Consider the following 13,253-nt stretch of genomic DNA (forward strand, 5'->3'; position numbering starts at 1 on the left):
TAAATGTTAAAAAAGTATATCTGATTTGCTTTTTGAAGGTATAAATCTGTTGTCGTGCTTCTTGAAATCATAACATAAAATGACAGAGTGGTCACAGACACCTATATGTTTTTTTAAATATAAATGACTCAGTAAAATTTGAATTTGATGGACCATCACAAAATGCTAACATCCAAGATATTACCACTGGCCCTGGGCTACCCAAACAGTTTTATGATTTTACATCAAATCACAGTTCTACACTCACACAGTCATCTGCTAACAGAAGCACAAAGATGCATTACTGAAAACAACAGTATTATGGTATACACTGTTTTAAAGGAAAGAAAGAACAAATAAGATGACAGAAAATTTTCTTTTTGGCCTTGATGGCGATGGCAGAACAGAAAAAGATCTATATCCAGCTAAGTCAAAGCAGACGCATCCCATGTTTGTGAAAAGGCTCTTTGTTGTCTTTATCTCCCTGATCTACGACTGCTGCTCTTTGTGATGTGTTTACATTCATATTCAAATGACAAGTCCACAAATCTCTACATGACGAGCGCTGGTGACGGCAGATTTCCCAGCCTGTAAATGAGCTGAACAGAAACACGTCAGTCCCGGCGCTGACCTGTTGTTCTGTTTGTGATCATCTTCCTCGTCCGTGTCGCTGCTGATGGTGATGATGCTGACGGCGGGGCTGGGCGTGTCGGGGATGATGATGGTCTGTCTGGGGACGTGGTGCTGGTGCTGATGGTCGCGGGTGGTGCTGGAAGCCTGCTCTGCCTCATTCACCCCCCACCCTCCACCCCCGCAGCCCTGCGTGGGCGGGCAGTTGGAGGCCGAGCCGTTCTGAAGCACGGCACAGCGTGGGGGCGTATTCTCCTTCACCCGCTTGGAGCGCTGAGGAGACAGCACCACTTGAGAGGACGACACCTCGTAGGCCGACATGTTCCTAACAGAAGGACAGAGAGGGAGGTGGATGTTTGCAGAGAACAAAGAATGCAGATTATGATGATTAGGCCTCATCTTCATCGTCCATGCGGACCCCAGGGGGATATAACTTGTCATATTTTTTTATTTACATGTTAGATTTTTCAGTCCCTTTAGGCAGTTGTCACTCATATAGTTGTCATCGCATACATCAAAGCTTATTTGATTGTAATCAGGTTTTTGGCGAATATAGTAAAAAATTATTTGGGGTCCATGCAGGTTAAGGTTAGGACTGTGCATCTTTTATTTATGTATGATTGTGTTGTGTTACTCTTCTGATGACTGCATTGTGTTTCATTTCAATTCGGTAGTTCTTACACTAATATTGTAAGCAATACACATCAGTAATCATCAACAGTAATTTCAATGTTTCCTTCATTTTTGTATCTATAGATGACACACATTTTGGCAAATATATATTGAGAGGATATGGACAGGTACAGAAATGTGAAAAAGATTAAATACTACTGGGGTCCAGCTGGATCCCAAATGAACTGATTAATAGGTTTCGCCACGTGTACTGATGTGGCTTAAAGACTTGTGACCCATTGCGGTGATCTTTAGCCTCCATTCATAGTAAGTTTACCTGGCAGACATCTGGTGCTGTTTGCTCTTTTTGGAAGAGGAGTTGTTGTTGGATGTAGGCTGCCTCATAACATGTGCCACTCCCACATTGAGGGTCTGGTTGGATGGGAGCGTGACGTGACCGGCCAACAAGGCCGGCTGCTGCATGATGGGATTATAATGGCTGCCATGAGGGTGGGAATTCCTGCAACATAACACAATTTCGTGTTAACACAATTCCGAAAGCAAGAAGATACCTGCAGGTGAAGCTGCCACGCAAGAAATAGTGAAAAATGCATCCATGCAGCAGGAAGTCAAATCTAACAAGAGTAGAGAATAGGAAAGGTTGGATAAGTATTTCCTACAGAGGCCAGCAGGAGGCAGCAGCCAACTTTTCTATAGCAAGGAGGCGAGGGAATAAGTGAGGGATGGAGCAGAGAGGGAGGGCAGAGGAGCTGACACCAGCAGCTGTGGAGCGATAGCTCTGCAGAGGAAGTGCGACACTTTACCAATCGTCTCTCTGAGGACAGCAGAGCTGCCACTGGACAGGAAGGGAGGGAGAGACGGGGAGGGAGGTGTCTTGTCACAGATGGACAGCTCCGAATGAATCCGAGCATACATGGCCCCAGCAGCCCCTCCACACATACACATTATAGAGTTGCTTCCCCTTATCTCCCTGCAGATTGCCTTCTCCCATCTATCCATCCATTTATCAAGTCATCGCAGTGACAGGCTATACTCTACATGATGTCTCTACATGTACATATATTCCATCTCCCTGAGGTAAATCTGCTCTTATAAAAACACCAGTGTTCATTTGGTGACTGTGATATATTGAAAATAAAGGACAAGTTGTCAGGAAGGGACAGGCTTCTCAGTCAATCAGTCGTATGCCACGCCATCTTTATGCAGCACATGTTGACCTATCAAAGCCGTAAACCATTTCTGGCCTCGGAAAACAATTCATCTTCAGTGACTTGGCCATTTTATTATGTGTATAAACTTGATTTGACAAAGTGCTCTGTTTTGAAGACTTTAAAATAACACTTGTCAGCCTATAGGATTTGTTTATCCAGGTTCGAATACCACAGGCCATAATGTTCCGTGCTCTCCAAAACCAAAGTGCGAAAAGGGAAAGAAAAAACCCTCCAGAAGAAAGCAGTGTTGTTCACCTCCAGTTGGCGAGCGTCTGTGTGCTGCTCATGGAGTCGGGGATGACAGTGGCGTGCTGGACTGAGGTGTGGGTGAGCTGCTGCCAGGCTGGAGGCAGCAGGATCTGCTGGGTGCCGCTGGGCCAGGCCTGCTGAGGGTGGAGAACACAGATGGGGGATAAACAGTGATTTAAAGGTCAGAAAAAGGAGACACAGAAAACAGTCAGCTGCCATGTAATATAACATTATAACTGTGCATTTTTACTTTAGGGAAGTCTGTCACAGGACTGTAAAGTTGGAGGAGATTAAGTTTTGTTGTCATCTTTTTGTTCAAACGTTATGAATGCACGAACAAAGAAAAGTCGTTGAACTCGGCTGATTCGTCTGAGGGTGTTGTGATAAATTACAGCGTCTTTTCAAAAGTGCAGAACAGCTGGTTTAAAGCTAGCTACTGGGCATGTAAAATGAACTCCGCCAGCTTCAAGGAGACATCCATCGACAAAAGAGATAAGGCCAGCGCTTAATAAAGATGTACAGCTACTCCTTTCTTTGTGTATGAGTGAGTGAGCCGATGTGTGTGTGTGTGTGTGTGTGTGTGTGTGTGTGTGTGTGGTGTTACTGTGATTATGTGTTTGACTTGAGTCAAATCAACCTATGGTCTAATTAAATTCATAGGCCTATTCAAGCTGCTCTCAAAAGAGGCTACTTTGTATTTCTGATGCAGAACAGGAGGACTATCAGGCAGAATATGCACCGAGATGTGCCAAGATGAGTATGTGTGCATGCATGCCTGAACACGTTTGTGTGTTACTGTGTGTGTAACCCTAATAGTTTAATGCAGTTGTATTGATTAGCACTTTAATGTCAGGGCTAATGAATTGTTCCTTTAATACCATTTGCACATCTATTTACAACGGCATCAGTATGTGCTGCAGCACATACACGTTTAAATAGAGGGAGATGGAGAAAAGAGAGAGAGAGAGAGAGGCACCGTGCAAAATGCAAAGCAGCTAATCTGTGCATATGGTAATGTTATTTTTTCACCTTTATCTTTCAGCTCCATCTTAACCTTTATTTTTATATTTGCATGTGTTTTGCTCTGTCAATTTCCCTTCTATCCTCACACAAAGTGCCTGTTCTGTTCTGTAGTCTCACTGCAGGACTGTGGAAGCTGGATTGTTTTTTGTTTGAGGCAGGTTGCAAAGTCCAGTGCTCCAGGGGGCATCTGCAGGCTAGCAGGGCTGCCTCGTCTCTGCACTGATGACTGACATCTCTAATGGAACATTCTGGAGTTGGAGATGGTCTTTACATCTAAGACCACATCCAAGGCCTTTTATCAACATGCCATTAAGAGGCTCTAATACGTCCATCCATCTCCTGCTCCTCCTCGCTCTATCTCCATTCCTGGCACTCTACATGCCTCTCTCACTAGGCGTCTGCGTTGTGTAACCGGCCTGTCTGCCCTGAAATGGTAACCCAGTTAAGAGGCCGTTTTCTTTCTTCTCAGAGCCTACCATCACTATCAGCAGCCCACCGCCTCCCACCTCGACCTACACTCCCTGGGTGAACACCCTTTGTCACCTCGGGGCTTTCAAAGCCCCAGCTCTCACTCCCCAATTGTTTCCACATTTTCTGCATTCCTGCTCCAGATAAAGGTCCCGCTGGTTTCCCTGCCTCCCTGCTTGGAGCCTCCTTCATTTGTCTCTCTCTCTCTGCACACCCAGGTGGCTTGGGGCTAAAACTCGCATGGGTCTGAGGTAAGCAAAGGGTGCATGGGTGACAGCGAGTGGTGGGTGGATGAAGTCACAGGTGGGGAGAAGGCGACCAGGAGGCAAACAACGACTCAGTCAAGCCTGCGAGACCTCCCACATTAAAGGAATAAACACACACGCCACACACCCAGTTATTAGGTGTGCTGCTCGCTGGCCTATATAAACCATCTGCTTTTGTTAACTATTGCCTGTCTTTGTTTAACATGTGTGCAGACAGAAGTTACAGTGAACACCTGCAGAGCATGGCAGCAATGTGTGATCCACACTTTGTTAAATAATTAATTCAACTGACATTTTCCGTGCTAGGACATGGATGTAGTTTTATTTTCTCTTTGTCACATTCATTACATCCATTGGATCTGGTGACGTTGTCAGTCTTCTGGTCATGTAGAGCCTCATCCAAGCTTCCCTTGACCTCCGAAGATCCTCTGAGGCCTGTAATTTGGAGCGCCTGACTTGGAAGCAGCCGTGGAGCTAATCACCATTTGGTATCTGACAGATTAACCCACCATAGAAACACAGGCACACACACACACACACACACACACACACACACACACACACACACACACACACACACACACACACACACACACACACACACACACACACACACACACACACACACACACACACACACACACACACACACACACACACAGAGCTTTGCTGCCTGCCTGCCTGCCTGCCTGCCTGCCTACTGCATGATTAACTGGAGATAAGGGAGTGCTTCAAACTCCCTGGATTCTCAGGGATATTTAAAGCCTTCATGGAAATTTCCATAGGGAAAGAGGTGGTGTGGCAATGGAAGTGGTCTACAGTCTGTGCATGTGTGTGCATGTGTGTGTGCAGAGAGAGTGATGCACAGTCACTCTCTGTTACTTCCAACAACTGTATATTAGCAGCTAAAGCTCTGGCCCCACTGTGCAGGCTCCAGTGAAGGCCTTCTCTGTGTGAAAGGCTCCTGCCTTTGAGTGCATCAGACCGTGGCAGCCTCAGCCTTCAGGAGAGCAGGGCAGCAGAGGGGGCGAGCGAGGGGGAGACAGTACGAGTAGAGAGAGAGAGAGAGAAAGGCAGGGAGCAATGCACAGGAAAGCTTGCCTGAATGCACTCAGGAAAAAACAGCTGCCAGCAGGGGCAGGGTCACCAACACTCAGTGATTTCCATCCTCCATCGATAGACACTATTCTTAGTGAAGGCTTATGAAAAAAAAAAATGCGGAGAGCTTTGTTTGAATATGAGCAGTTCAAAGTTCAGTTATGTTCCTGACTGGCACAGTTATTGTTAAGATCCAAATAACTCTATTAGTTCATTTTCTATGATCCTCGAGCCGCTTCTTACCTGTGTAAGGAGGCCAGGCTGAATCTGCAGAGGCTGGGCACCGGGGGCCTGCGTCACTATGGGAACAGCATTCTCCATCCGCACAGAGTAACTGGTGTGCTTGGAAGGGGATGCCTGCAGCCCTGTGCATAAATAAAGCATATGCAACAAATAAGTACAGCAGCCCCCCCCCCCTCACACACACACACACACACGCACACAAACACATCTGTCACCTATGAACAACATCGCTACAGTATCTGCAAAATTAACTCAGATCAGATAATGTGTTATATATGCACAGTAGTTTATCTCCATTCAACAGATGCTACAACCTCTCTGCCATGTCTGAATATAAGCAGCCCTACTTGGGGAAAAAAACAAAACAAAAACAACAGCCATGGAAAAAAGTACAACAGGAAAGATATTAAAATTCTTTTCAAATGATTGATTGCCTCAAGTTATCGATGAATCACAGTTTGCATTGCATGACTGACACTGCCTGTCGGGAGCTGCAAAACAAAAAGACAAAAAGCTTGCAAAAAAGGAGAGGACTGCCTGTGTGCAGAGATAGAACCAAAACTGTCACATTATGTATGGGGCTAGATAAATGCTGCTTAATTGTGTTTATATATCATATCAGAGCTGAACTAGTGCAGGTGCTCATGGCTGAGGGCTTATGCTTTGTATAGATGACCAGAAATCCCATTTTATTTATTCATGCAACAGCACACTGGCTGGTAAGAACTCCTTACCTTGGAAACCAGGTGGGCAGACTATGAGCGCCTGCTGGAAGGGGTCAGGCCGGGCAGCGCAGAGCTGAGGAGCCCCTGGCTGCAGGGGCATACTCCGCTGGGCCACGGCTGCCATGGAGGCAGCGGAGGGCTGGTAGAGTGCAGATTGGTAGTTTAGTATGGAGACATCAGGACTTGCAAAGGAAAGGGTGGCATTGTTGGTGGAGGAGGGAGCCAGGTTGGTGGCCTAAAGGAATGACGGGATCAAAATAAAAATCATGAGAGTGGAGGAAGTGATGGGAATGACAGGGAAGCAAGCAGAAGCGCTCCAAGGAGGGAAGATAATGGTAAAAACTGAAAAGCAACACAATTCTAACAAATAATGCAGACATAAAAGATGCAAAACAGCCAACAGATCAAAAGAAGATGGATAGCGGGGCACCCAGCGATGATGAAAGCCGATAGCAGAATGAGAAAATTGGGTGAATGATTTGAACAGGCCTTAAAATATGCGGACTGTTGATTTGATTAATTCGAGGGAGAGAAAGAGTGTGAGTAGATACGCAATCAATGCTACAGTTCTAAGAATAATCAGCCATCAATGAGCAAAATCACCCAAGCAAGTTCAGACTGATCATTTACCGCGTTCACCGGCACACAGACCTTGACTAGAATAATGTGCTGCTGGACAGATAATGTTCTGTCTTTACATGTCTCTGTATACCACACAGGAGCAAAACCATCCGCCTTATTATCACTTCACTGTAGTGACGAGTGTTAAGGTCATAAAGAGATTATATTATAACTCAGTTTAAATGTAAATGTTACAGAATAATAATCAGCCATTATAACAAGCTACAGCAAAACTTGACATTTCATGTCACAGCTTCTCTATCTTGCCTCCAAATCAATTTTGCCTGACAGGAGTAATATTTCACAGGCAGCAGTCATTGTATAATTATGTAGGCTTAGCTAACTCCAGCATGTCTTGACCATTAATAAGACATGTGGAATGCTAAGACCGCCTGGGAACATCCTAGATACAAACAAATGCTTTTAAGAGACACCATTTGCTCAGCTTGTAAGTAGCGTTTGCTCCACGAGACACTGTCTAATTTTAGCCCTTTTCATTAGGTGTACGTAGGGGCGGGGGGGAAATACATAGACAGCGCTTTCATTTTTCATTTGCTCTCTTTAGCGTGTTCGATGAACACCAGGGGAGAGAACATAATCAATATGGCACTGTGGCATTCATCATAAACAAGCACGGAAGCAGCAAAATACAAGCCAGAGATGCATTCCAGCCTTGCAATTGAATCGAGTTGAATAAATCACTAACTTAAGTCTGTCTATATGCCCTGAGAGCCAGGCGCAGAAAAGACAAGCTGAGGGAATGTTAATCCATTTAAATCACAGCAAGATGGGGTTTTTGTCGCATGCTACACAGTGTGAGCTGGCTCAATATAGTTGGTGATAAAGAACTCTGTTTACTAAAGAGCGGGGTGGGCGAGAGAGCAGGAGTTGTAACTAAGCACAATCTGGAAAACCTTGCAACCAGACGCTCGGTGATTCCGGCAGAAGCCAAAAGTCAGCAGTTTCGATTCACACGCTGTACGGCAACGGAGCGGTAAAGCACCACAGGCTCAACCCAGGGAAATGGGAGGAAAGAAGAGAAGACAGAGGAGGACAGGAGCGAGAGGAGGGGGAAAAGAGAGGAAGCCTGCTAAAGGGATTCTTAAGGCCTGAAAGCCCCAGAATGCAAGGCAAGCAGGAAGTGGGGCTTGTCATGTGTGTAATCAGCACTTTGTGACAATCCCACAGGACCTGGGGCACAGACAGAAATGCAGGCAGACAGATATACATGCAGCAAGACAGAAAGGCAGGCCAGTAAGCATGGAAACGTGCAGACAAACAGGAAGAATGAGCAGAAAAAAATAGAACAAAGGTATAAACAGGCACTTGCGAGCTGCAAAGCTGTTTAACCAGCGTTTGGTTAAAACACCACTGATCAAAAATGCGCTCTGCTTTAATTATTCATTTTGACATATATGAATACTCAATTAGCATGGGTGTAAAACAGATCTTTTCATATTCAGTATATCATCTTTTCTCCCATTATTTTATTGGAACCTGCCGTGCAAATGCAATAAACCACAGCTCAACTCATTTACATACTTGCATCTGACTGCATAAAAGTTCACTACCTCATAGCATACTGATGAGTGAGGATGGTTCGGGGTTTTCTTTTTACCGTCTTACCTGGCTGTGCACAGTGTTCAGCTGGTTGTTGAAGGTCATGGTGAGGTTGGTGGAGGTGCTGGGGGCCACGTGGGTGATAAAGGGCGTCTTGCTCTGGTTGACGGTGTCATACATGTTGACTCGACGCTTGCAGATCTCCATGTTTTGGAAGCACGACTTCACACTGCATGGACGGAGAGAGCGAGGGAAAGAGGGAAGGAGTGAGCGCCGTGTCTTGTGACAGTGGCAGATGCTGCTTCGCTGCTCAAAAATGATAATTATATAAACAACAACAGAACGGCCTGTTGAGTTCGTACTGTGTGCTGTGAGGGAAATCGAGGAGATGTGACATAGTAACAAAGGGGTGGTTCAGCGTTTCAATGGGGGTGATCCTCTTGTCTGCGTCGATGGTCAGCATCTTGGTTAACAAGTCAATGAACTCCCTCCTGTCAGCCTTCTCCGCCAGCATGTCGCTCCCCTCCAGATCTGACGTCATGTTCACCTAAAGGCACAAAACAAACACGCACGCATCTTAGCATTTTATACACTTCTTCAGCGGCTGATTCAAGGCCTCTAATGTTCCTGCAGATGGAAGATAAATCTCTCCCACAGCTATTAATACCCACAAGGCTTCACAAGTTAGGGTGTCGGCGTACGTGTCACAGAGCCTACTGATAACCTTGCACCTTAGTGACATTACAAACATTTGCACTGGTATTCATAGCACCACTTGAAATATCCCCTGGCGCCTTCACCGAGATTTTTATCTATTCCTGAGATGTGAAAACAAACAAAAAACACGAACCCAATAAACACTGCCATTGGCTAGTCATTAAAAAGCCCTTTTCACACAGTACACCATTTTGCGAGTACCTCTGAAAAAGCTGACATGGGACAACTTAACCTAAATATGTTCCGAGGCGATTCTGGGAAGCTGCCTTGGAACATCGTGTTGCTTCATCTGCAATAAACATTGCGGCTTAGGCAGTGGATAAATACTGGGAAAAGCAGCAGATTTGTGCTGTAGTGCAAAGCTACGTAGCGAGCAGGAAATTAGTTGTTGAGCAGTGGACTATTCTGACATTTAGGTCTACGTCTGTGATTGTCGTGTACGGTGAGGAATGAAGGCAGTGGGACAAGGTCATGATATAGCCAGGTTTTAGGTGAACCAGCAGACTGTCAGGTTGGGTGAGGACAGAGACACGGACAGCGGCAGCAGACAGGCAGCCTTGCTTATTGTGACTGCCATGCTGTGGTAGCCGGCCTGTTTTTCATAAAGACGCTATGCTTATCTGTAGGCCTGCTCCAGGGGCTATCAGATGTTCTGCCAGTCAACACTGCAAATCTGATTCAATTCTCTCTCTCTATGCAGGTTATTCAGGTTCTGTGACCATTCCTCTCTGCTTGCCATCTCCACCGGCTGTGATAAAGGAATAATCTGCAGAATGAGGTGAGAAATAATCACACTGTCCTCTGCTAGTGGAGGAGATGATTTTGGTGAAATGTACACAGTTTGGTGCCACAACAATCGGACTGAATAAAAAAGAAGCACGATGAGAACAGAAAAGTTTCTATCACCTATTAAATGAAGATATGTGAATTTACCAGATAGGAAAGATATCTTTGTGCTTCATTTTCTCTCAATAAAAATAAAAAAAGGCCACTTAGAAACAGAAAAACAAGGGGCTTCAGCTGACATGGCATGTTAAATGCCAATGGTTGTTTATGGAGCCACATCTGTGTAGTGAGGAGGACTGACATGCCACTCTGGAGTAAGAGCAGGGATGGCAGATGTTGAGCAGTGGGACAGATTGTTCTATGCCTCGAGAGATGTGACGCAAGGCATCCAGGATGCAGGCTTGTCCTCTACATAGCTGTACAACATGCTCAGATTTATCTGTGACGTGAACACTTTATTTTTTAATAGGAAGTGTTGTTGAAGCAAAGTGTGTTTCTAAGCGTAAATAGTAAAAGAACGACTGGGGGAAGACCGTGCTGCTCTTCCTGCCGTGGCTTCACTCCCCATCAACAGACACACTGAAGGATTGCAGATCAAAGTGAATCCATTTCTGAGCAGTTCCGGCCTTCCTTCCATCTACATCAGGCCCCTAGCGGGGTCCTACATTTGCTGTAAGTTGGTGTCTGATTTACTCAAATTAGATATACTTGTGACTAAAGCCTCCCCACATTTCCCATGACTGAAAGGAGGTTCATTATCTCTTCCTGGCACCCAGCCCCTCTGTCTTGCAGGGCCTTCAGCTATATCATCCATTATACACGCAGAGACAGATGTCCACAATCCTGACTTGTTTATATGGTCAGGATAGCAAGATGGGGCAAAATAGGCAGTTTTCTCCCACATTAAGGCTGTGAAGCTCTGCTGTATCTCTGTTTTTTGTAGTAATCTGAGTCTGGCTGCAACAGAGGAAGACAGGACACAGAGCTTGAAGCATACAAGACAGAGATGACCCAGGGGATATCATACCAGTGCAGGTTGGTTTCATTAAACTCTTTGCTTCGTGTGTGTGTGTGTATGTGTGTGTGTGTGTGTGTGTGTGTGTGTGGTCACTGTAAATTCAACAAGCCCAGGAAGCGATACTATCTTGTCCCAGCCGACAGCATGTTATTCCAGACAGGCCTGACAGCGGCCCTGGGCGCTACTGGACAGCCATAATTGTCTCCATCACTTAAGCAGCTACATGTGCTGCGTATCCACATGGACAGTCTCTGGAGGCCGCCGCTGGTTGGGAACCAAGATGACCATATTCCAAAAGAAAAGAAAAAACTCACATGCTTAACTCTTATCCCCTTGGGTAGTCATTATCAGAGGGCATGATCAAGCAGCTCGATCACAAGAAAGTCCTGTCAGACATGCAAAGGGCCTTGAGAGAAAATCGTTGTAATTTTTCATCCCTGTTGCCAGCAGAACCAGTATCTGACCAAGTAAGGGCGAGCAAAACAACACTCACTATCACTCACTGTTAGGCACGTCCTAGCAAATATATCACGGCTACATGTGAACTTTCCCAGCGTGGAGGGATTCATTCTGAGTCATACAGTGAAGTGACAGTACATGCAGCCATGTTCAGCTGCAGTGCCTTTCCATATATAAGATATACGTCGCTCTCTTGTTGGGTTATGCAAGATCTCTTTGCACAGGTGACACACAGGACTGCAGGGAGAGAGACGCTAACCAGCTGAGTCATCCAGACAAAACATGGAGTGGGCCCCACTGAGCCGGTCTGAAAAACTAGCTGGAACCTTCTGGATGTACGCATGCGTCTCAGCAACAGAGAAAGAAGTGGGGGCAGAGAGCGCAGCGTTTTGTGCTGTTGCCCTCCACACGCTCACATGCACTGCGGATCTACAAAGTGAAGACATGGCCACAACAGTCAGCGCAGCTTAAATAAAAAAGCAAACTGTACATATCAAACCTGCTAACCAGCCACACCACATGTTCAGCCCAAATGTCAGTCTGCAAGTTATTAGACAGCGGTTAAGCAAAACGAAGAGCAGAGGCAGGATTGAGGAGGGTTCCAGTGAGCAGATGCTTTCATTTCACTCTGTAAAACTGTGTATAGCAGAAGAGGAACACTGCGGCTGGAGAGCAGGCCTTGGCAGGATAAATATTTTAAAGGATTTCAAATATTTGATAGATAATTCTTGGGGTGTGATGGATCAAACCGGCCCTGGACCTGAACAGACCCATCAGAGAAGCTTCAAATAGCTTCTCAGGCGGATGTGATTGAAGTAAAAAAAGAAGAAGAAGAAGACAGAAGTAATAGATCTATTGTGCGATTTTGCGGGAAGGGGAAGGACTGTGCTTCGTGACAGTTTTTGTGAAACGGCATACCTGCGCCATGTCGTCCAAACAGTTGAAGATGTACTTGCGAGCCTCCTTGGACTTGATCCCTGTTTCACCCTCGTGGTCCTCTGGAGTCTGCGGGAGACAAGAAGCAGATGTTCCTCTCAAATCCCGTCACACTTCCCCTCTGGAAACGCACTATTTACATTTGGCTCATTTCAGCCTCTTGTTGCTCGTGTGCAGCAGGACTCGGCTTACCCTCTGAGCGACTCTGGGGTAGCACACAAATACTCATCTAACAGCCAGGAAAGATGGGGAGGCTGCCTATAGAGGCACACATTATATCACACCAACACTGAGACGACACACAGAGCGCATACTGTGCTGAACACATACACACACAGTCTTCACTGGTGTACAAGGACTTGACATCATGAAAATGCACAGACAAGTATAAACATATGATCATTTTCTGAGACTTAGCTGTGTTAACCCGACTATAGAAACCTCCTGACTAAACAACCAATATGTTTAATTACAGTCAGCAAAGCAATGCAGCTGCTGCTACATGGAAACACATGGCAAGGTCAAATTAAAGCTGAGCAGTCACTCTTCAGAGTGGAAAAAAAAAGTGTTCAGGGTGCCTTGATGTTTGATTTTCCACATACCAAAGACACTAGAGAACTAGAATTACAGC

General features: G+C 45.6%; 2 protein-coding genes across 5 annotated transcripts in view; one reads left to right on the forward strand and one right to left on the reverse strand.

The window, feature by feature from the left end:
- zgc:77752 (uncharacterized protein LOC393862 homolog) overlaps positions 1–13,253 on the forward strand; it is a 411,733-nt gene that overhangs the window by 129,588 nt on the left and 268,892 nt on the right. The gene's annotated exons all lie outside the window — the stretch shown is intronic.
- Positions 1–13,253, reverse strand: part of hipk2 (homeodomain interacting protein kinase 2) — a 72,072-nt gene that overhangs the window by 7,313 nt on the left and 51,506 nt on the right. The window contains exons 5-12 of one of the 4 annotated variants that reach the window (XM_051951415.1): positions 12,605–12,691; positions 9,069–9,253; positions 8,773–8,935; positions 6,535–6,664; positions 5,801–5,922; positions 2,709–2,836; positions 1,559–1,741; positions 611–934 (exon numbers count right to left, since the gene is read on the reverse strand). In XM_051951415.1, the coding sequence (XP_051807375.1) occupies positions 611–934; positions 1,559–1,741; positions 2,709–2,836; positions 5,801–5,922; positions 6,535–6,664; positions 8,773–8,935; positions 9,069–9,253; positions 12,605–12,691 (1,322 nt within the window). Of the gene's footprint in view, positions 1–610; positions 935–1,558; positions 1,742–2,708; positions 2,840–5,800; positions 5,923–6,534; positions 6,761–8,772; positions 8,936–9,068; positions 9,254–12,604; positions 12,692–13,253 lie in introns of all 4 variants that reach the window. The other 3 variants (XM_022202399.2, XM_022202408.2, XM_022202391.2) reach the window with 3 other exon arrangements.

Source organism: Acanthochromis polyacanthus, chromosome 8 (assembly GCF_021347895.1).
Source record: "Acanthochromis polyacanthus isolate Apoly-LR-REF ecotype Palm Island chromosome 8, KAUST_Apoly_ChrSc, whole genome shotgun sequence".
In the NCBI taxonomy this organism is placed as follows: domain Eukaryota; kingdom Metazoa; phylum Chordata; class Actinopteri; family Pomacentridae; genus Acanthochromis; species Acanthochromis polyacanthus.